This window comes from Podarcis cretensis (assembly GCF_951804945.1).
Source record: "Podarcis cretensis genome assembly, chromosome: 8".
Taxonomy (NCBI): domain Eukaryota; kingdom Metazoa; phylum Chordata; class Lepidosauria; order Squamata; family Lacertidae; genus Podarcis; species Podarcis cretensis.
Window position 1 is genome coordinate 27,611,521 of NC_137177.1, and position 24,639 is coordinate 27,636,159.

General features: G+C 45.0%; 1 protein-coding gene across 1 annotated transcript in view; it reads left to right on the plus strand.

Moving 5' to 3' along the window:
* The window catches only part of SLC9A1 (solute carrier family 9 member A1), a gene marked incomplete at its 5' end in the record, with an annotated part of 69,975 nt that extends 59,817 nt beyond the window's left edge, over positions 1–10,158 (plus strand). The window contains 5 exons of the mRNA XM_079985973.1: positions 327–500; positions 1,378–1,492; positions 3,086–3,187; positions 3,504–3,576; positions 6,216–10,158. Of these exons, the coding sequence (XP_079842099.1) occupies positions 327–500; positions 1,378–1,492; positions 3,086–3,187; positions 3,504–3,576; positions 6,216–6,544 (793 nt within the window). The 3' untranslated portion in view covers positions 6,545–10,158. The remainder of the gene's footprint in view (positions 1–326; positions 501–1,377; positions 1,493–3,085; positions 3,188–3,503; positions 3,577–6,215) is intronic.
* Between the last annotated feature and the right edge of the window lie 14,481 nt (positions 10,159–24,639).

Sequence of the window (24,639 nt, forward strand, 5' to 3'; positions counted from 1 at the left end):
ATTGTAACTGGATTTTTGTAATAATCATGTTTGGGAATTCTTTTGTTTCGGTTTTCTAAGATGCCACATTAACATTGCGGGGGGGGGCTTAATCTCAGGGACTCTGGGCAAGTTACATGGTGCTATTTTTTATGAGCTAAACCCCAGGCTGGCTAACCTGTGCCGCTACACCACACACCTCATGTCGTTTGGCTCGAACACCCATCGCCCCCAATCAACATGGCCAGTTGCCAGGAAATGATAGGAGCTGCTGTCCAAAATCTTCAGGGTGGGCGATGCTTATTGTTGCTTTACATTGTTGTTGTCTTTCTCATCCCCTTGCAAAGGCTGAATCGCTTCAACAAGAAATATGTGAAGAAGTGCCTAATTGCTGGGGAGAGGTCGAAGGAGCCCCAGCTGATTGCCTTCTATCACAAGATGGAGATGAAGCAAGCCATTGAGCTGGTGGAGAGCGGGGGAATGGGCAAGATCCCCTCTGCCGTCTCCACTGTCTCCATGCAGTAAGTATCATGGAGAGCAAGGGAGGTGGGGCTGTTTTATTCATTAAAGGGGGAAAGGCTTACTCTGATTGGAGGAAACACAGTGCTTTTGAGTGTTCAAACCACTTCACATATACAGTCGTACCTCGGAAGTCAAATGGAATCTGTTCTGGAAGTCTGTTTGACATCCAAAATGAGGCTTCTGATTGGCTGCAGGCAGCTCCTGCAGCCAATCGGAAGCCACAGAAGCTGCATCAGATGTTTGGGTTCCAAAGAATGTTTGCAAACCGGAACACTCACTTCCGTTTTTGCGGCGTTCAGGAGCCAAAACATTAAACTCGCAAGGTGTTCAACTTCCGAGGTACGACTATGCTACTTTGCTAACCCTTTAAAAAATCCCGCTGTAAAAAAACCCTGGTATTACTGGCCTATACACTAATTCTGTTAGCATAAGGATTTCTGCTTGCACAACAAAACCTTCCTCACCTTCTCATAGGAAGCTGCCTTATACTGAGTCAGACCATTGGCCCATCCTGCTCAATATTGTCTACACTGACTGGCAGCAGCTCTTCAGGGTTTCAGGCAGGGTTCTCTCCCAGTCCTATCTTCTGCATGGACCCCCTGCATGCAGAGCATGTGCTCTAATTCTATAAGCTTTATAACAGGCACCCCCAACCTTCGGCCCTCCAGATGTTTTGGACTACAGTTCCCATCATCCCTGACCACTGTTCCTGTTAGCCAGGGATCATGGGAGTTGTGGGCCAAAACATCTGGAGGGCCGCAGGTTGGGGATGCCTGCTTTATAGTGATGAATAAATTGTGATTAGTAATAGAGCATTTTGATTTTCTCTTGTAGGTCAAACCTTTGAAGCTTTTTAACCTTCTCTTAATCTTTCAGAAATATCAATCCGAAAACTTTGCCTGTGGAACGCATCCTGCCAGCTCTGTCGAAGGACAAAGAGGAGGAAATCCGAAAGATCTTGCGCACCAACTTGCAAAAAACCAGACAGAGGGTAAGAAAGAGGACCCCGTTAGCATCTTTGGTCTGGAAAACTGTGGTAGGTCAGAGCTATTTCCAGTGCACCTTCTTCCAGGGGCCCCCACTCACCATCCCTCCGATTCTCGCAGTCCATCAAAAATATTTACAGGCCGGACCCGCATTTACAGCCAGCTGGCAACCCAAGCAAACTGGCAAAGCAAACAAAAAATTGCTTTGTTACTTGGCCAGATACATTGATGAATGTGATAAATCTGCAGCTTGGTTCAACAATTTGACGTAATAAACAAGGCAATAAATGAACATCACTCTGAGGGTAGAAAGGCCTTTGTCTGGCTTAAAGGTAGGGGCAGCAAATTGACCAGTCTGCTAAAAGATGGGCAGTGATGGGACTGCAAGCTGAGGATGGAACCTGTAGTCATCAGGCAGATGAGCATGTGTGCCTGGAGCAATGATACACTCGACTGGGGGGAGCGGTAAGGCTTGCACAGCAGAAACAGATGCCATATGGGGCTCCTGATCTGTGCACCTCCAGGGGCCTAGCAGAAATGAGCTGTGAGGAGGGGCCTCTTTGGGGACACACCTGTTGCATCTTCCTGTGCCCACCTATGCCCAACCTTATGATGGTAGACAAGGCATTTGAGAAAGGGGGAAGTCTGAAGGAACAGCTGCTGCCACCTGTCTGCTAAGAGGGGCATTGCAAAGCCTTCAGCATGTTGGGGCTGCAAGAGAAGATAAATGTTCACTCTTGCAAGTGAGATGACAGCACCCCCAGATTTTGTGGGCAAAGAGGATCCCAGATCATCGACATCTGAAACCTAGGGGATGATCCTATTCAAACAAAACAATAGTGATTCAAACAGTGGGGAATTGTCAAAATCAAAGTTGGTGAACCCCTATGCATTAGCAACAATGGCTAAACAAAAGATTATTTTCTCTGTATAATAAAAACAATTAGTAGTTTGAATGAATGAAAGCAAAACAAAAATTTGTTCAGCTGTTTTATTCGTTTTTAGTTGCTTTGCATTGGTGGCATTGTCTTGCATTGAAGAGATGGGCTAGAGCTCTATCTACAGTTTGCGAAAAAGTCACAAATTGGGGAAAGAGAGTGGGGAAACTCTCTTTAGTTAAGATAATCATTAGGTTATTATGTTTGTCCACTTTTTCCCAGTTGCCTATAACGCTGGGACCCTTTTGTCTGACCCCCTGCCTGAAATTCTTCAGGCATGTTGGCTGAATATCTGCAGATTTTATACTGTTTGGATGGAAAAGACTAATGTTACAGCAACAGAAATCTAGCTGGGTTTTCCATTGCAATCGATTGGGAGACAGACACATTTTTACTGAGCAAATCATGGTCAAAGAGTTCGTTTCTCATAATCCCAGAGGAAGAGTGGCTTAGCTCAAAACTTGCTGGAATTTGGGCACCTCTGGTTAAAGTCGATAGCCTCTGTTTGAATAACTGTTGTCATTTTACAGGTACTATTTGTATTTCCCACCCCACACATCTGCCCTAGAAACCACACTGTCTTCACACAAATGGCAACCGGGAGGGTGGGGGGGGGCTCTCTGTGTGTGTATATGTAACCTCTTTTGAGTTCTGTTCTAGCTGCGGTCATATAATCGACACACCTTGGTGGCCGACCCTTACGAAGAAGCCTGGAACCAGATGTTGCTGAGGAGGCAGAAGGCTCGACAGCTGGAACAGAAGGTACCATGGATGGAAGGAAGGCTGTAATGGTGGAGAGTTTGGGGTGGAGGTTCAAAGTGCGAGCTTCTCTTCAGTGGCTTCCAGATACCAGTTGCTGGAAACCAAAGGAGGGGGGAAATCCTGTTCTCAAGGGTTTCCCAGGGGCATCTGTTTGGCCACTGTGAGAACAGAATGCTGGACTAGATTGGCCACTGATCTGATCCAGCAGGTTCTTCTTAAGTTCATCTTGAAGAGAGGAAGATAAGAGGGGAGACGTCATTGGAGTCTCTGAGGTGAAGAGCCCTTTAATTAATGGCTGCTGTGTTTCTGATTCCAGATAAACAACTACCTGACAGTGCCGACACACAAAATCGATTCGCCCACCATGTCAAGGGCGCGCATTGGCTCAGGTGAGGGGAGGAGGCTGTGGCAATTTCTGGAAATTAGAAATCTGCAACCGGGGCATGGTGGACCATTTGGGAAGGAAGTTTCAAGGCACTGCTACTGTGTTGGCATTCAGTTACCCCACTAACTTCATGCCCCACAAGTTTCGCTTTAATGGCCCTGCTTGCAGGCTGTCCATAGCACACGGTGAGAACAAGATGCTGGACTAGATGGGCGTGTGGCCTGATCCAGTATGACTGTTCTTATGGTGCAACTCCAATAGTCCTGGCCCATCTGCAGGAGGTACCAAAGGAACTCTGGTGTGTGTGTGTATGTGTGTGTGTTTAATGCAGGGTTGGAGAACCTGTGGAACTTCACAGGTTGCCAGAGTACACATCCCATTATCCCAGACCATTGGCCATGCTGGCTTAGGCTGGTGGAAGTTGGAGCCTGACACCAACGGGAGGCCACAGGTTCCCCATCCCAGGCTAAGTGCATTTTGGAGCAAAGGGAGGCTGCTACCTTTGGGAACAAAGCAATTTGTATTTTGCAGAGAGAGGGAGAGAAACCTGAGGATCTTGGAATGCGGAATTCTGCACTGAGCGTTGGGATTCTTTCCTTGTGAGAGGCTTGCAGGGCAGACACGGTCCCAGCAGCTGCTCGCCCACTTAGGGTGGAGCTGCAGCAATAGCCTTTCGCAAGTGCCTTCGCTACTGCTTTGGGTTCCAGAAATTCCCAGGTTCAATCCCTGGCATCTCCAGGTGGAGCTAGGAAAGACTCCTCCTGAAGAGCTGCTGCCTTTCAGAGCAGGCAGTATTGAGCGAAATAGACCAATATTCCGACATGGTATAAGTCAGCCTCCAAGGTTCCTGTGCCATAGGGCTCCAAGGTGGCTGAAGATCTTCCAAAAGATGCAGAGTGGCACATGCTGCCAGTAGGCAGGAGGAGCAGGGGAAGGGATGCGCCGAGCGATGGAGAGCAGAGAGAGCCAGCAGACTCTTTGAGGGTGAAGCAAAAAATCTTCAGGGTTCCTAACGCCAGTTGGATCTGGGTGAATGTTTTCTCCTGATCCCCAGCTTCCTTCTGCTAGACCCTCAGATCAAAGGAGAACCTGCCCAGCAGGTCTCCGCAAGAGGTACCTAACGGATCTCTGCGAAGGATTGATCTCCTCTCTTGTGCCTTTCTTCTTTCTTTATCAGACCCCTGCCTATAAATAAGACTGGTGCTTCTCCTCCTCAGCAGGTAACGGAACCAAACCCAGCCATCCCTGCTGTGATCTATACAAGCCTGTCTCCCCCTGCCCCCTGAAACCAAGAATGAAACCCAGCAGTTTCCTCTACTTGGTTGGACCCCCATTGTTACCTCTCTGCCCCTGTCACCCATCACTTCGTGGACACTGTGAAGTTGTTTGTCCTCCTGTATTAGTCATGTTCTGCAACTCCCTGGCGGTGTCCTGAGAGACTCAAGAGTCTGCATTTCAGACAACTGCCAGGTTTGCACAAAAAATGAATGTAAATGCTCCAGGGGGCTACTGTGCTCATGCCCTACTTCTTGGCTTCCCACAGACATCTGGTTGGCTACTGTAAGTACCAAATGCTGGACTAGATGGGCCTTGGGGCTCATCCAGCAGGACTCTACTTGTGTTCCAGCTTTACCCATCCACAAAGTGGCTTTTGCAGCTCTTGATTGACTTGCTCGCTGCTCCAGTCTTGGCTCTTAACTGGCTTCATTTAGGAATAGAGTGTAAAATATAGGGATATTTTGTAGTCTTGTGGGGGCATATTTTTGACGGTGAAGAAATACCTGAAAACTTTTTTTGGAGGGGGGATTTAAATACATGCAATACTTTCTTATCAAACCTCAATTATTTTCCTACTTTAACAGGCTGAGATGTGGCATTTATAACTTAGCATGTAATATTTGGCATATTTATTAAATTTACAGAGCAATCTTTTATGTGTTAACCCAAAAGTAAGATGCACTCTTTAGAGGTGCTTTCATCCCAAGAAACCACATACAGGGTTGCAGCCCCCAAAGCGTGCATACTTTGAATATACATGTCACAGTCATTTGAAGGGAGATATGAAAATGTGCTGGTCAAGGGAGGTGCCAGTCAAAAGGACAGCAGATTTGGGATACTTGCTTCTAGTATATCTAAGCTTAAAACAGGTCGCCGGAAGAAACCAAGCAGCAATTCACAAGCAACGAAGGTGCTCCTAGATGCAGAAATTTATCTAGGATTTGAGTGTTGTATATGTTTATAGTGTACATATGAATTATTGTTCTCTAATGCTGTTGATTGAGGGGACATGAACATATTCATACTACTCATTTTAAGTGAGTAAAACCTTGTATTAAAAAGTCTTTTTTTCCAAAGGACAAAATATTGAATAGGAGTTTTTTCAGTGTTCCTCCAAATTTTCCTGGTACATAGAAGGGTTAGATATTCAATCAAATATACAGGGGAGAAAACTCCCTCAGAATTACATAGCCAATCACAATAAGTGCTACCTCAGCAAAGACCATCCCACTCTGATTGGATGCTAAGCAACAGCTCCAGCCCCTCTTGGTTAGCTGGCTTCTTGGCAATAGAATTAACCCTTAAGTTACAACAGAATGATCCCTGCTGTTGACCTCCAACATGATTTTTCCTTTCCCTCTCCAGACCCTCTAGCTTATGACCCCAAGCCGGACTCCGAGAACCTCCCTATCATCACCATCGACCCTGCGTCCCCGCAGTCTCCAGAATCTGTTGACTTGGTGAACGAGGCGCTGAAGGGAATGAGCCGCCTCCCACCATCCCCAGAGGAAGACGAGGATGAGCAGGGGCTGGTAATGCGGGCCAAAGAACCTTCCTCTCCAGGCACAGATGACGTCTTCACCCCTGGAACTGGCGACAGCCCCAGTAACCAGCGGATAATGCGATGCTTGAGTGACCCTGGGCCTAGGCCCGATCCTGACGAGGGGGAACCCTTCATCCCCAAAGGCCAGTGAGCTCCTCCCCATGCACTTCTAGACCTGACCAGTAGGGGGAGCTTCCTGCAAACACACACATACCTTGGGCTTTTCTCAGTTGCTTTTTCCTCTTCCTCTCTCTCTCTCCCTCTTCCCCTCTCTCTCCCCCCACCCTCTCTCTCTCTTTGTGCTCTTCATTTTGGAAGCTTTACTAGGAGGTGAGAAATAATAACCCAGATGGAATGCACATCTTATGCCAGCTTGGCTGTTTTGCTAAGGAAAGCGGCAGGCATAGTGGGTGACCAAAATCCCTTGTCCTGAAAAATGCCAGAGCCCTGCTCATCCCCTTTTCCGCATTAAGGGGAGCATCCCTTCCTCTGGGATGGGTAGGGTGGCATGCTTTGCCCCACTGCTACCTTTCCCCTTAGCGCCAAGAGACTGCTTTCGTTTAGGCACCTGAAGCCTCTTGTTCATTTGCACTTTAGAGAGCCCTCTCTTTTCTCCTTCTTGCTTTGTTGCTGCTCTGATTTTCCTTTCCAAACACACTGGAGAAGACGAGGAAGTGCATCTTGTATCAGGTATAGCACAGCCTGGGGCGGGGTGGCGTGTTGTGTCACCCCAAGCCGGTCCCTGGCATTCCTGGGGGCCAGTGGTGAAGCTGGAACTCTGGGATTCGAGTATGGCTTTAAATCACCAGCTGCACTTCTCTTCATTTTTTTCTGTATATTTTGCTTGTCATCTTCTAGAGATGGCGTTGGCAGTAGCTTCTCTGCTAAAGAGGGCTCGTGAAAGAAAACACTGAGCCAGGCATGCTTTAAACCAGGCGTGATTTTTAAAATTTTATTTTAGAGCACTGCTGGCTTGGAAGGAGTGTGCCATTTTTCTGACACCAGTTTTCTGCACCAGGTGGTTGGTTGGGTTAACAAAGCATTCCAATCATATAGAGTTTGTGGATTTCTTTTAAAATCCCATGAAGCCATAAGAAAATTATTCTAGCCTTTTGGACGTTCCAAATTTCAGAGTCACCTGGTTTCTTTTTGTTTCACAAGTCTGTTAAGTGTAACTAAGCTGTTTGCTCCTAGAACCTGAGCGGTAAGTGAGCTCCGACACCAGGGACCGATCACATGCCGTCACCTGTCTAAAATTCTCCAGCATACCTTCCCCTCTTTTCCTGGAGTTACCCACTTTCTCATCTTATAATCCAAATTACCTTTTAAAAACACACACACAAAGAGCATTTTGTTGACCAAAGATGAATACATGGCTGTACATATATAATTGCTGGTTTATTTTAACCTTAAAAAAACAACGGCACAGGGTATTTGTTTCTTTAAAAGGCGTCAAATTATTCCACAAAGGGCACTTAGGGTGCCTGCGCAGAGGGCTGTTCCACTTGTCCTTTGCCAACCTGGTGCCTTGCAGATGCTTTGGGTATGCAGTTTCCCATCAGCCACAACCAATGCAGGCTGGAGCTGATGGGAATTGTAGTCCAAAATGTCTGGAAGATATCAGATTGGCTGCTTCTGTGAAAAGCTTTAATAGCCTTTTTTTTCTGCCTATAAACTTGAGAGCATGAACTCTAATAGGTAGCTGGGTTTGGGCGTTCCCTTTTAGCAATATCAGCTGCAGAGGAGCCAGCTGCTTCTCCTTCCAGAGAGAACTATCTCGACAGGGGCATCCTTTAACTGGTTTATGACCCATCGCCCTCTGACGAGCTCCTCTCAGTTCTGTTTTCCCTCACCTGCCTGCTAGACTCTGCTCTCCCTCCGGCCTTCACTCTGCAGTGGGCATCCTCCTCTGATAGATGGTGCTAGGCCAGTTGTTCCCAACTTGGTGCCCTCCATATGTTTTGGACTACAGCTTTTATCACTCCTGACCATTGGCCATGCTGGCTGGGGCCGATGGGAGTTGGAGTCCGCCATTTTGGAGGGCACCCACATTGGCTACCCCAGAGCTGCTCCCAGTGCCTCTTTCAGTTACCTTACTTCTGGTTTCCAAAAATCTAGCCCCTCATTATCCTAGCCTATAAAACTCATGTCTCCATCCCTGACCACCAAATTATGTATTATGGTGGAGCGCCACAACTATTCTACAACCGGGAATAAATCCAACCTTGCAAATAATAGCAAGGCTTTCGTGTCTGGAAGTTCCAGGAAATCCCCTCCATCCCCCTGATGGGGGTTCACAAAGACAAAGTGTTGCCTACAGAGCAAGCAAATCACATGGCTGAGACGGTGCCTCTTCAAAGCGGCAGGTGGAGGAAGGGGCATGATTGAATGTTCTCACATGTGAAGGGGAGAGGGGGGGAAATCTGAATGCGGGTTATAATTTTTGCTCTGAGATGGTTGTTTCCAATATGCTGGGTATTTATAGATAGGTGGGTATATGGGAGTCTTTCAGCTGCACCCCTGCCCTGCATTCTCAAATGACGAGCTTCATCAAAGAGTGGTCTGCTCACTTCGTAGAGTTGGCCTTTAGCCAAAGATGGCTTTCCTGTGAAGGCATTGCAGGGATTCCCCATTGCTTACCCCCAAAGAAAAAGAAAGGAATTCAGTGAGGTTGCTTTCCACTCTATACCAGGGGGTTTGGGACCCTATGGCCCTCCACAGGTTGCTTGACTACAGCTCCCATCAACATCTGCCAACATGCCCAACAGCCTGGGATGATGGGAATTGTAGTCTAATATCTGGAGGACAAGAGGGCAGCATTTCTGGCTCCCTCCAGATATCTGTCTTCGTCTCCCACAGGGCTTGTGGGATGTCTGGAGGGCACCAGGTTTGGGAGGTGGGGGCAATCCTGTGTGTTAGGTTCCTCCCTCACTGAAGTGATCTATATCTACCCAGTCTGAGCTAATTGTGTTTGTCCCCCCCCCCCTTTTCTGAGGATGGGTGTGTTGGTGGTGGTGATAAGACTAAGGTAGAGAGTAGAATGAGTTTCTGCACTTTAGACACCAGTTCTGGATATTGCAATTCTGTTATCAAAGCTTCTTTCAAGAAGTGTGCCCTTTACAGAGCCATGCTGGTGCCTGCTGTCCCCCCCCCCCCCTTCTAGTAGTTCTTAGTTCCTCACCCCCATCCCACCCCATCCTGAAGGGGGCATTTTAATTTTCTGCCCCCTGTGCTGTGCCTTTTTAGCCATACAGTGTCTGCCTGCGCAAAAATAAAATAAAAATGGTGTTGTGATTTGCCGCTCGCTCTGTCTGGTCCCTCCCGGCTCCAGCCAGGATGGCTAGACTAGGCCTGTTAATAGCTCACTGTGCAAACCTGTCCATCTTTTCTCCCACCCAAATAGCAACACCCTCTCCTTTCTCCAGCATGCTCCCCCCACAACAAACACACAAGAGGGGAAGAGCTGCAAGCGGCACAGGTAAGAGGGGGGAAGAGCGGCAGAAGGGGGCTCATCCGTCTCGCCCCCACTCCCACCACACGGCTCTGTGTACTCTTGACCTAACCTGGGCCTTGCCATAGCGCTCTGCTTCAGGCTGAGCAGAGATCAGTAGACCGCAGTAGCCTGTATGTGCTTTCATGTACAAATGTTCTCTCTCCAGCGGGAGCTGATAAAGCAATGAAAAAACAACTATTGTATAAAAAAAAAGAAGTGTAAAGAGAGTCTTTTTACATAAATATTCTAATAAATGAATGTTTTAATTTTTAGTGGCCTGTACTGATTTCTCCCTACCACTATCTTATGTGCTCTGTTTTGTTTTTTAAACAACACACACACACACACGAACGATACTAGGAAAGGTTAGCTATTTTTTGATGATTTTTTGGAGACTTGGAGCACATCATCACCATACATTTAAAGCACTCATAGGCCACTTTTAACAGTCATTAACTTTTAACCCCCAAATAATCCTGAGAACTGCAGTTTGTTGGGCTGCTCGGAGTTGTTGTCAGACCCCTGTTCCCCACACAGAACTATAATTCCCATAGCCCCCTAGAAAGAGGGATCGATTGTTAAACCTCGTTGGGAATTGTCATTCTGTGAGAGGAACCGAGGTCTCCTAACAACTCTCAGCATGCTTAACAACTGACATCTCCCATGATTCTTTGGGGGAAAGCCATGGCTGTTTAAAGTAGCGTAATAGTGCTTTAAATGGAGGCAGAAACTCTCTCTTTACTCTGAGAAGGTCGATCCATGAAGGAGAGGGTCACTTGTGCTGTTTGGCCACTGGACACCGACCTTTGCATGTTGCGCCAAAGTGAGAATGGCCCCCTGGGAGCAGGGCTTGGCAGGAGCAGGGAGGCAATGAAGGGAGAGGCAAATTAGCAAGAGCGGTAGGGCTTGGTTGCTTCAAACAGCCACGTCGCTGTCCAAAGAAAAGGAAGGAAGGAATGGGAGAGGGGGGAGGAAGAGATGATGATGATGATGATGATAATTTTTTATTTATACCCCACCCTTCCTGGTTCAGAAAACTGGGCTCAGGACAGCTAACAACAAATTTAAAACACTTAATTGTGATACAACAACAAAAACCAGCATAAAATACAGTATAAAAGCGTGAATAACAAATTCAGAGTTCTCCCCCCCCCCCATGTCTCAACAAATGAAACTGATTTGTAAAAATGTTACATGGAAAAAAATATGAGAGACATTACACATACTTCTGTAAAACAAGAAAATCTTTAATTAAAAATAATAATAAAAAGAAGTAAAAAAACAAATTCAAAGTTCAAAAATCAATTTAGGGGAAAATCCATCCAATAAACATTAGATGATCACCAGGGCCAGCTGGCTAAATTAGTCTTATTTGGGCCAGCGAGGAGGCCAGGGGAGAATTAGCTGTGGGATCCCAGAGCGGGTAACCTTAATAAAAAGGGGAGGGGGAGGGAAGGAAGGGGAATAAAAGATCAGGCTAAATTCAAGTTGAAAGCCAGGCGGAATAGATGATGATGGTGATGCAAGTGAAAGAGAAGTCCCACCTGCATTGTCATGCCACCTCGATCAGCGATGGCTTCTCCTCAAAAATCCTGGGAACCGTAGATTGCTTAACCATGTAGCTGCAACACGCTTAGGAAAAGTGCCACAAATCACTGGACCACTAGGGGGCAACCTTCCTCCTCCAAATGTTACCCCAGCAAGTGATATTTAAGAAGAGTGTTGTTTAATCAGACAAAAGGCCCAGCATCCTGTTTTCCACAGTGGCCAGCCAGATACCTATGGGAAGCCCACAAGCAACAGCACCTTTCTCACTGCTGTTCCCCAGTAACTGGTAATTCTGAGGCATTTGACCCTGCAAGGTACATGTACTCGCCTTGCCTAGTCATTATTGGTAGCCTTGTGCTCCATGATTTTGTCTAGTGGTAGTGTAGACAATCCATCTTTAGCTCTTTGTTTCTGGTATATGAGATGACTGCAATTTCCATACATTTAGAATATAAGAAGTGATCAGCAAAGCTCCATTTCTTACTCAAGACATTAAGCTTTCCCAGGAAAATAAGCTGAACAGGTTGAGGCACTTCTGGATGAAATTAATGATCTGGATCCATTTCAGACTGGTTCCAGGCCAAGTTTCGGGACCAAGAATGCTTTGGTTGGCCCTGGCAAAGGAACTATGCCAGGGGAGGGGGCAAGCTGTGTTGGCACGCCCAACTCAACTGTGGAGCATGACTCGGGGGATTAAAGAAAACAGGCTGTAGTGCCCCGGACTGCTTCTAACTTTGCCAGGTTATTCCATAAAATGTTTCTGCAATATTAATCTTCTGTTTGGAAGTGTGTGTTTTGACGGGGTAGCTCAGGAAGCAGAAGGTGGATGGGAAGCAGTGGCTGAGACTGGAATTGCATAAGGCAATTCTCAAAATTGTTGGGAAATTCTGGGTTCTTTTTAAAATAGGAATTTATGCAGTGTATAGATATCTGAACAATGCATTGATGTTCGATCTAAAGTGGTGAAATGCCAGATTGTGTTGGCTCTGCCTTTGCTCTTTCTTCAGAGACAACAGCAAATTACTACAGAAAAACGATGGCTCCTGAACAACATTTCCCCCCACCTAATGCTCTAGATGTAGCATTTGCGGGTGCTGGTCACAATTTCCACAAACACACTCAACACAATGTCCCCGTCCAGCCTTCACTAACATGGTTGTGCAGCCCAGATATGGTTGGACTACAACTTCCATCATCCTTAACCATTGGCTGTGCTGACTGGGGCTGATGGGATCAATAGTCCAAAACATCTGGAGGACACCATGTTGGGAAAGGCATTGTGGGAGAAAAAAGAGCTCTGCTGATTTTTCTGTTGTCAGTATTACTGCTATTTTTATTATTACTTCAGCCTAAGATCACAGGGAGGGTCTGATGCTGAATTTTATATACCCCACTAAATCTCATGTTTATTTGTGTTTTTTTTTAAAACAACAACAATAATGGAAGATCCTCTGTAACACAATGTTACGTGTTCTAAGGGTAAAACAAAAATATGAGGTCCAGACAATCCATATTTGTGGCTGAGACAGTGGAAATCTCCATCTCTCAGGCAGAAAACCATAGAAATGACAAAATATTACAGAACAAAAATCACACTTCAGTTCAATGAAAAGAAGCTGTTTTGAAAAAAATGTAGCTAGAAACAAAAAGAAAATTAATATTTAATGAAATGGGGAAGGAGGGAAAGTGAAATGAAAAGAAGTGGTCTGTGGGCTCTTTCTGATCCTGTGTGAAAGAGCTCACAGGTACTGTTCATGATTCCCATGTGCTCCCCATTCTGACATCTGTTGTGACAAACTCTGAATCTGCCTTGTCCTCAAACCTGTGTTTAGGGCTGACTTTGCTGCTGTCAGCAGATGACTCACCAGTGCAGAGTGCTGTTCAAGCCTTTCCAGGTTGCCGTTCAAGGGCTAAAGAACAGCTACAGACAGCAGCACATGAAAGCCAATTCAAATACGTATTAAGGAAAAACACACACCACAGTTGCCCTGGGACAGCACCACTTAGCAACGCCGGCTGGCAATTGTTTTGAATGCTTCTCTTATCTCGGAAGTGCCTTGCATGTGGAAAGCTAGCATGTCAAGGAGAAAGATTGTGGGGAATCGAGATGTGCTAAGTTTCTACACGCAGGGAGTTTTTGGTGTAAGGGGCTATTAAAATTTGACATCCCTTGCTGCCAGGCCCAGCATTAGCATTATCCTAGGCTACAATGATGAGGCATTGATTATTTCTCAGCACAGTGCCCTCTGGTTAGACCCCTCAATAAACCTACCTAGTGGGAGCAGGAAACAGTATCTGTGTCTGGGGGCTGCCATCATTTATCGGGGAGTTGTGGGACTGGTGCAGGGCTGGTGCTACCGTTAAACAGAAAGAGGCAGCTGCCTCAGGTGGTGGATGCTGAAGGGTGTGGTACAGAGAGCTGTGTGTAGGGAGAGCTGTGTGAGAGATTCAATCCAGTTCACAATCCCTTTATGAAACAATGTGAAAACTAAAAGAGAGCTATCCTTTGATATTCACACTTCTCCAAATTTAGCAATGCAGTTCTGCAGCAAAGAAACATATACAAGAATGCACACACCTGTTTAGAATGTGCATATATTGGTGAAAAGAACATGCAAAAATGCACTATACACATACAGTGGTACCTTGGTTCTTGAACTTAATCCATTCCAGGAGTCCGTTCAACTCCTGAAACCGTTCGAAAACCAAAGGGAGGCTTCTGATTGGATGTTTGGCTTCCGGAAAACGTTCACAAACCAGAACACTTCCAGGTTTGCGGTGTTCAGGAGCCGATTTGTTCAGAAGCCAAGCCATTCGTGTACCAAAGTACCACTGTACTGTGGAAGATGGCACACAAAAATGTGTACATGAGAAGAAATTTGCACTAAGATACTGATGAATTTTCCTTGAGGGCTTTATAGAAAATATGCACAAACTAACATGGAGAACTTAACTTATAACTGAAATGAGTGAAATTGACAGATTAGCTCATCCTTAATGGTGGCTGTAAGCTTTCATATACTACAATCTATGTTGTTATATGCATGATGTGTTATATAGATGCTGCCAGGGAGGGGAGGATTGTAAACAGTGAGGACAGAGGAAAATGAAATGCAGAGACCACAGACAGTGATAATCGCCTTATTAACAGCAGCCATTCATAAAACAGTTGCTGGAGACGATAGCATAGACATCCTGGCTTCGCTCATTAACATCTATAGTGTGATAAACTCTTTACAGAAGTTAGAACTGCAGTGTGGTCTTCTTTGAGAGAAATTTGATTACCAGTTTCTCAAAGACTTGACTCTCCCCTCACCCCATTCAGGAGCTTTGTTAAGTATAAACCCCAAAATTTGGGATTTCCTCAACTGGTGCCAAATAATTTTACTCATTTTGTGCTGTTTTGTACTGAGAACCCTGTGTATTGTACCACCCCCCAACTGAGAAATTGTTTCTCAAACTGGGGTTCATAGTTAACACCCCCAAATGCAGCATTGTCTGATTTACTCCAAACTGGTACCAAACTTTTGCAATAGTTTTGTACTACAAACCCCATGTTTTGTACCACTCCCCAAACTGAGTAACTGATGCTCAGGCTAGGGGCCACAGGTATCCCTGCCAAACCCAGTATTGTCCAATTCACTCCAAACCGGTCGCAAACTTTTGCAAGAATTTCAAACCCTTCTGCACCACAAACCCCACTCCAAAAATGAGGAATTGATACTAAAACCTGGGATCCTACTTAATGGCACTGTAGTTGGCAGCATCGATTGACTCCATTTGACCATTTAGGAGCACAAACCCAATGTTTTGCCTTGCCCCGTAAAAATCACAATAAGTAACACGTCAAACCTGGTAAATACCCCTGTCCTTTCGAGAAACAGAACTTGCTAGTCTTTTTTTTTTTTTAAATAAATTTTTATTAAGATTTTAAATATTACAGGAAAAAAAGAAAAAAATAACAATCAAAGAAAGAAAAAATACATATAAAAAAAACATCATCAAAAACCAGAAAACAGAAAAAAAATAAGAAACAAGTCAAACCTATACATCACTTGCTTACATTCACTTATTTCCTTGACCTCCTCACACCTCCCATTTTTGTATTCTAATTCAATTTGTTATTTCAGCAAATCCTTCCAACCTTATTTTTATCTTAATGATTTGTCTTAATATACTATAATTTTACATTCACCAATTCATTTTTACTTAATCCTTTATGTCATTTCTACTAAAACCACATAATTTTCTTTTCCCAACATCTTTCTAGAAATCCTTAATTTTGCAATATTTTTGAAGATAAACTTTAATTTTTTTCCAATCTTCTTCCACCGACTCTTCTCCTTGGTCCCGGATTCTGCCAGTCATCTCAGCCAGTTCCATGTACTCCATCACCTTCATCTGCCATTCTTCCCGGGTGGGTAGATCTTGTGTTTTCCAATACTTTGCAATACTTTGCTGCTGTTGTGGCGTACATAAAAAAAGTTCTATCCTCCTTTCGCACCAATTGGCCGACCATGCCCAAGAGAAAGGCCTCTGGTTTCTTCTGGAAGGTATATTTAAATACCTTTCAGAACTTGCTAGTCTATAGTTTCAAATATGGAGTGTTTTTTTCTTTAAAGTACTTTTCATTGAGTTTTTTTTTATAACAGATAAAAGTCTTCTAACTAACACAGGCGTTTAGGAGGGGCTTTGTAAATTTGCCTGAATGGCACAGTCTCCCAAATTTTGGGGTTTGTACTTAATAAAGCTCCATTGGCATGCAGTGCTAGCAAGGTTTTTTCGTTTTTAAGCAACCAGAGAGAGGGGCACTGGCAAGAAGGAAATGACATTCAGTTCACTATTCAACCTAAAAAGGTGGGCCATAAAGAGCTTTGGGGCTGCCAAGTTGGGGGCAGTTCCCATTTCACCTTGGGAGCAGAGATAGACCATGCCACTCCTGCCTCTATGATATAGAGGAGGTGGGGGTACAATCCACTGGGCAATTTCTGATGGGCTCCCAGTTACTGCTGCTGGTGGAGTTTTTTGCCACAATTTCTGGACCTAGGGATAGAACCTGAGACATTTAACACTCAAAGCTGATGCTGTACCACTGAGCCCACGGACCCACAATCGCCCCCATTGAGAGGGCAGACTTTGCTTCAAGTTTGCTGCATCACAGATGTGACAGAGGCCACATCTCACAGAAGCAATGACTCTCTACATCACTCCACAGCCCCCTCCAAAATTTGCATGTCACCACTGCTGGTTACTCTAAGGGTAAAATCTAAACGACTTGCCTTGTTTTGTAATGAACACTGCCTTCCTTTTTCAGCATTTTATGTCTTTCATAAGCCCGCTTAAATCGTTTCCATGCTGTTCCCAGTGCCATTTGTCTTTTTTTACTCTCAAAGTCCCCAACCTCGTTGGCCTTTGTTGGTGTTTAATCTTATTGGCTGTGGCAACCTCCGAGTTTCGCCAGCAGCATCCCATCTACAAAGCTACATCCAATACAGTGACGACGTGAGCACTTGCAAATATAATAGAACGGATCATCGCTAGCCAACCAGGCTGAAGAGCAGGGCAGGCAAGTAAGTCCAAGAGCATTAAGGGCAAAGAAGAGAAATCAAAATGGTGCTCAGAAGAAACCGTTGCCAGGGGGTCAAAGCAGTGCTGTGCATCACTGAAACAATGTGGATGATTGCCGAGGCGTCATTTCTAGACATTTGTTCAGCTGTGTGGAATGTGCTGATTTTGAGATTAATATCAAAATTGGAGGGCATTTCACACAACCCTTATTACTTCTGCACTGGATAGTAAATAATTTTCACAGACTTCAGCAGTGGGTATAATTGCAGTGCAATAAAGTAAATCACTGTGGAATTTAGTCGGGTGTTTGACAGAAAGTACCCTTCCAGTTCTTCTTCTTCTTCTTCTATTATTATTATTATTATTATTATTATTATTATTATTATTATATTTTATTGAAGGATAAAAAGTACATAATTACCAGTGCACAGTAAGATAATATGCAAAGAAGAAAGAAGCAACACACATGTAAAAACAAAACAGAATGGGGGAGGCACCAAAAACTTGTATACCTTTCCAAAAATTGTCATTATAGTTAACCAGACCTTAGCTTATTACTGTATTTATAAAAATGAATTCCAACTATCACTAAATTTGTCCATGGCAAGTCTACATTTGTATGCAACTTGTTCATGTGTAATGAGTTTGTACATATCTTCCAACCAATCATGGAAGGGAGCTGCATTTAATTTTTCCAGTTCATGCACATTGTCCCTTTGTCAGATTCCAAGTGCCCTTCCAGTTCTTAATTCCTCTCCTTGCAATGTGTCCAGTTCCTCCAGTTCATTTATATCCCCTTTGCAGGGGGTGTTCCCTGTTTTGTTTTGTTTTTGTAGTCCCCGTGCCTGCTGCTTCCCTTATCTCCCTTGCCCCGCCTTCCTTTTGAAGGTGCCCTGACTCACTTGTTTTTCAGGTGGGGCCGAGGGAGAGGGAAGCCCTGGAATCTGCGCAGAGTTGGGTCGCATTCAATGGTTGGCCTCCTAGATGGGTTGATGAATGGCAACTGGCTGGACCACATCTTGCTAGCAAAGCAGGAAGTCTGTTGGTGGTGTCAATATATATATATATATTGCGTAAGCCGGGTCCAGCAATTAGCTTCACAGTCAGCCAGTCCTGCTGCTGTGCCCTGCCCTGCACAAAGCAAGGCTTTCTGATTGATGCTGCAATTTTCTTGCTTTAGAAGCATTTAGTAATTAAGCTCACCACCACCTCTTTGCGATGGCTTCCCTTTGCATCGCAACGAGGAAGCGTGATAAGAGTCATTTGCAGACTTTGGCTCAGATCAAGGCCAAGGGACTTCCAAAGATATAGTGGTACCTCAGGTTACATACGCTTCTGGTTACATACGCTTCAGGTTACAGACTCTGCTAACCCAGAAATAGTGCTTCAGGTTAAGAACTTTGCTTCAGGATGAGAACAGAAATCATGCTTCGGCGGCATGGCAGCAGCAGGAGGTCCCATTAGCTAAAGTGGTGCTTCAGGTTAAGAACAGTTTCAGGATAAGAACGGACCTCCAGAACAAATTAAGTACTTAACCCGAGGTACCACTGTACGGGGAAATTCTATTGCATAAATGCACACAGTCCAGCACTCCCTGATTGGAAGCTCCATATTTCCGTGGAGGTTAGGACGACACACGGGGACTGCTCTGCCTCCCTTTCACCTTGGTGTTTCTGAAGAGTTCTGGCCCATTTGCTTGGCACTCATTGCCCTGAACTAGGCCACACAAAACCGATAAGCACCCAGCCAGTTGTGTAGCGATCCGTAACATAGGGGCGATTAGTTCTGGTGCTTTTTTTTCACACCAGCAAGGATGCCTGTCATTGGAGCGAAGCTTACTAGACTTAGAAAACAGTGGGGTTGGAAAGCAGGTTTGGCATGGCACATATAATCCCTTTGCTAGACAACGTAGAAAGCTCATTTGTATGAACTCTACTGCTCCCAGATGTGTCCAAGCTCACTCCCTCTCGCCATGGTTTTCCCCAAAATGGCTGCCGCCAATACAAAGCACAAACAAACAAGGAAGTAAGGAAATGGGCTGTTTGGATGAGTGAATCCGTGGTGCATATGGCAAGGTTGGGCATAAATCTTTGGGTGTGGTTAAGTGAATTTTCTGATGGCAAGCAGATGGATAGCAGGACCTGCAGGCACACTTTTTAAAATCCTGTACTCTGCCATTGAAAATTTCACCATATTTCCCTCTCAACTTTGATTATTATGAGTGCAATTCCCCCCCCCCCCCAATTGATGGAGAACAGGTTGGTGAGGAAACGAACAAGAAGTTTTCAGCACAGCGCTAATACCCTTACACCGCCCTTTGACAGCTCACTGTTTTATTACCATTGGATGATCCTTATATATAAAGGATCAACAGAGCTGCCTGCCTTTCTGGATGCTTCTTTAGGGCGTGATTATGGGCTGCCCTTATTATCCATAGTGAGTGCAGCTTAAGAAATTAACGCAGAAAGCTGCATTGGAAGATCATCAGCTCAATTATCTGGGTTAACTGATATATGATACCTTGGGCCTGCTTTGCAGAAGTGGGAGAAAATAAGTGCATACCCTCTAACATGCCACAGAGGAAAACTGGGATGCACATCTTTCAGGGACGAGCTACCACAGGAGTCATGTGACTTGTGAGAGAGCATGGCCCTCCGAAACGGGTGTCTTTTGGGGCTGCGCTCTTGCAGGAGCCAAAGCAATACATCCCGGGATCCACTCAGAAGCCAAGATGGCGTCTATAATTCTAGGATGTCCTGCTTAAAGTGGGACAGTTGAGAGGTATGTGAGTGGGATATACGATTCTTGCCCCTCAGGTAATTTGTGTAAGGTCTGTATAGTGGACTTCACAAGAGGCAATGGATCTAACAATTTTCTTTGTTTATTGTTCCAATGTAATTCTATCCCATGTTTCCACACACAGCTCCTAAGGCAGGTAATAAATGTAAATAAATACAGTGGCACCTTGGTTTTAGAATGTCCTGGAAGTTGAATGTTTTGGTTTCCGAACGCCGAAAACCCAGAAGTAACTGCTTTAGTTTTCGAAAGCTTTTCAGAAGTTGAACGTGCCACACGGCTTCCATATTGAGTTTTCCATAAGTAAATGCTTCGGTTTTCGAACGTTTTGGAAGTCGAATGGTCTTCTGGAATGGATTACATTTGAAAACCAAGGCACCACTGTACAGTCCTATAAAAAAAAGATAAAAACTATTATTGTTGTTGTTTAGTCATTTAGTTGTGTCCAACTCTTCATGACCCCATGGATCAGAGCACGCCAGGCACTCCTGTCTTCCACTGCCTCCCGCATTTTGGTCAGACTCATGCTGGTAGCTTCGAGAACACTGTCCAACCATCTCGTCCTCTGTCGTCCCCTTCTCCGTGTGCCCTCCATCTTTCCCAACATCAGGGTCTTTTCCAGGGAGAAGATAAAATCGATATACTACAGTCAGTTAAAACCTTTCAAGAATGGGAAGCGAAAGCATGGAATTAGATCACAAGCCCAAGGTCTGTCTGAATAAAAGCTCTTCATCTTTGGGTGGAAGGGCATCACAGAGAGAGAGAATGCTTTTCTTCTTTCTTAATCTTCTTAAGTATATTTTATATTTTTCCACAGAAGCTTGTAGCTCTCTGAAAGCTTGATTCCACCCCCACCCCCCGGGAATCATTTGGATGAAGCATGAATTGGACATAAACCAAACTAGCCTTTTTTCTTTTTTGTGTCTAAAGGAATGAATTTGAATGGGAATCAATTCCGTATGGGTCGACTTGAAAGAGAACTCTTTCACTTTAAAATGAACTTTTCAAGCTGTGGATTAGGCTGTGCTGAAAAATTGACTCCTTGCAATCAGCAGTCTGAACTGGTAGAATCCAGACTCTATTCTGTACAACTGGTGGTTTGGTAAGTGGTTGGTGGGGTTGGGTGGGAGAGAGCCAAAATGAAGAGGAGAAAGATAAAGGCCTCCACCCAGACTCTGGGAAAATGGTCCTGAAAGAACTCTGCAACCTCAAATTCCAGCCCCTTAACAAGCTGCCCCAGGCAGCTCTCAGCTTCTTTGCTAAATTCACAGCACTGATGTGACTCCCTAATAGGACTCTGTAGTAATATTAGGGCTCAAAACAGCACTGGTTACTGAAAGAGCCAGGCAGGAGGTGCACAGGGAGTGGTATTAAGACACTGAACGAGGAGAGGACGTTACTTACATCATGTCCATGTCCCTTAATTAAAATAATTGTCTTTAATAGCCAAAGCAAGGAGCCTTGCTGCAGAATCTCCCTTTGTAGGGCATTTTTTGCCCCGGGGAGGTGGAGTGTCAGAGTTGGTTCTCTGGCTGCATGGCTTTAATGGGATCCTATCCCTTGGCCCAGTTCCCAGGGCGATAGAGATCAGCAATCTGTGGTGGTGTTGAACTGGGGAAAACTGGCCTGGGATGGGGTGGGGGCAACCTAACTACTTGGATGTGCTTCTTCACTCAGTTGGCCTCCTCAAATATGACTCCACCTTCTCCAAAAACGAGCAACACAAACACATTCACTAAGGATGGGTGGAACTGTTCTTTTAAGTTTCTCTGTTTCTCGTTTTCCCCAATCCTAAATTCAATTCTCCAAAATTCCACATCAATTCACAGATTCTTTCTAAATCTTCACCAGCATTTTGGTGAGAATTTCTACTCATTTACACCTTTTTTTTTTTTTTTTACAACTTGGCCTAATATACATGATTTTGCAAAACAATTTCCCCAGTATACTCATTTTTAATGTTATTTTCAATAAAATACATTTTTAATGCATTATTTACCATAGCACATGCATTTTTGCACACATTCCTTGGCTGGAGAGCTGCATTGCAAAATTCAGAGAAGTGCAAATTTCCAAGAAGAAGAAGAAGAAGAAGACGATGACTGTGTTTTGGAATGTGTATTGTTTCAGAAAGTGAAAATTAGGTAGGTTCACCCTGTGGGGTGGGGCCAGTTAAGCCTATGTCCAGAAAACCAAAAAGATTCTCCACCCCTGAACCACACTGACTGGCAGCAGCTCTCCAGGGGTCTCCTAGCTAGAGCTGCCAAGAGTTGAACCCGGAACCTCCTGCATGCAGAACACATGCTCTAGTTCTGGCCTTTCTCAAAAAAAGGTGTGTGCATGTGTATTAAGACACACAGGTCTTTCAGGGGAATCTGCATATGACCAGAGGGCAATCTGATCATGGCTATCATAGTAAATCAACCCTTTCTCTTTTGGGGCACATGTGTTGATCAGGGGTTCTGAATTTATTCTGTGTCTGCATCTAGGTGCCTGGCAAAAACATTCCTTTTAAACCAGGCCTTTGGTTGATCTGATTGACTTCCTACACCCTCTTAAAATGTGGCTCTTTTTTGGGGGGGGGGGAGGATGTTATTGGGTTGTTGTTTTTATTTTGATTATATATATTTATTTTGTTGATCTTTTCTGTGAACCACCCTGAGACCTCCGGGTATAGGGTGGTATGTAAATTCAATAAATCATCATCATCATCATCATCACCATCATCACCATCATCATCATCATCATCATCATCTTACTTTCCTGTAGCTGCTCTTCAGTTGCCTTTTAGCCAGCTGAGAGACCACCATGCCCAGTTTGGGACCTTAGCTGAGAAGGAAAGCATTTGGATAGAGACGCTATGGGGAGGTAGGGCAGGGCAGAGCAAGTCCCCTCACCCTTTGCTGTGAAAATCAGAGCCACTCTTTCCTCTGCTACTGCCATGTCACCTTTGGCCCTGTGCCACCTGCAATGGATGCACGGGTTGCGCCACCTGAAGTGGCAACCCCATCTCCATTCCTGTTAATGCTGCCTTTGAATTGCAGGCACCTTTTCTCTGCCGTGATGATCAGCAACCTTGTTAGCAAGCAGGGCTGTTCCTGTGCCAACTGCAGTAGGCGGAGTAATTTATGGAGTGCTGCGTGGGTGAATGAACTTGTGTAGCCTGGAAGAAACTTGCAGAGGAAAATGGGACAAGGACAACCTGCCATCTATAGTAAGGTTACCGGATTTCTTTTTCAATGACTCCGGGGACACTTTTCAACTTCAGTAGGAACGATAGGATTTTGTATGGGGACTGATTTGTAAATCCGGGGACTGTCCCCGGGAAACGGGGACATCTGGTAACCTTAATCTATAGGCCAGTCTTTCCCCCTTCTCAGTTCTTATCCTAAGGACTTCTCAGTCTTTATCCTAGAAGGAAACTTGGACAGCACCCATCAAAAGTGCGCCTGGGATGTAAAACACACCGGTGTTTGATTTGCAAAGGCATTCAGTTCTTCTTAGGGAAGGCTGCCAGACGGAATATTTGAAAGAGTTGGGTATGTCTAGCCTGGAGAAGAAGAGATTAAGATGAGACGTGATAGAGGACTGACATGCAGAAAGAAGATGGAGCGGACTTGTTCTCTGTGGCTCCAGAAGGCAAGACTAGAACCAGTGGGTGAAAATGTTGTGTAAGCAGATTTTGGCTAAACATGAGGAGAATGCAGTTAAGACATGGGGAACCTTTGGCCCTCCAGATGTTGCTGAATTACAACTCCTGCCAGCCCAATCACGCTGGACAATGGCCAGAGATGGTGGGAGTTGTAGTTCAACAATATTTGGAAAGCCAAAATTTTCCTGTTGTCGTTGCAGCCTTCATGGTGCATCTTGCAATAAGGACAGAGGCAGTTGAACTAGAGGACTGTCAAGGACTCTGCCACTTTATGTGGTTCAAAGAAGAGATGGAGCTAATGAAACGATGTGGCCCCAGCAAGCGCTCCTGTCCCCAACATGCATATCCTTTGGTGTGATGAAGGTGGCACCTGCTTTGTTGTGATCACCTGCCACAACTCCATCCACATTTATCAACCATCATGCTAAAAGCTTATTTTGGTACCAGAGGTACCTAACACCACTTTTCCTAACACCATGTAAAGTGCTCAGATTATTTAAGTGCTTGGAATGTGTGTGGTCCCCTTTATCTGAGCATCAGCCTACTATTGTCTTTATATGTGAAGAAAGGGCAGTCCTTTGTTTAATTTGGCTCCAGGTAGGAGACAAAGGTGGATCTTGATCTGCCATGGGCACAATCCACAGAAAGCTCCTATTTATTATGTTTATTTATAAAAAAGTATTTATATCCTGCCCTCTCATAAAATATCAGCTATATAAAGATGTAAATACCATTAAAAGCAGTACAGAAGTTCTCCTGGACAAACCTCATTGATGTGACATGCACACACGTAGGAACACAGGAAGCTGCCTTATGCTGAGTCAAATCCATTGGTCCACCCAGCTCAGCCCTGTCTACAACCGACTGGCAGCAGCTCTTCAGGGTTCCAGACAGGGAGTGTTTCAGCTGGGGAATGAATGAGTGACCGTCTGCATGCATGCAAAGCAGGGGATGAGGTAGTGTGGAAGACCATCATTTCCTGGAGTGCAAGAGAAGGCCTCTAGTGAGGGTCCTGCCTCTAGTCCTGCAGGGCAGGATGCTGTGGCATCAGATTCAGTGGGCTGCTGCCTGCCAGCTTCGGTTCAGTGGTTCCTTGGTTACCAGTATAAAGCTCAGAACTGGGAACTCATGACATGGCATGGCATCAATCCCATAGTGCCCATTCTGTTCCTAATTGCAAAGCAAACGC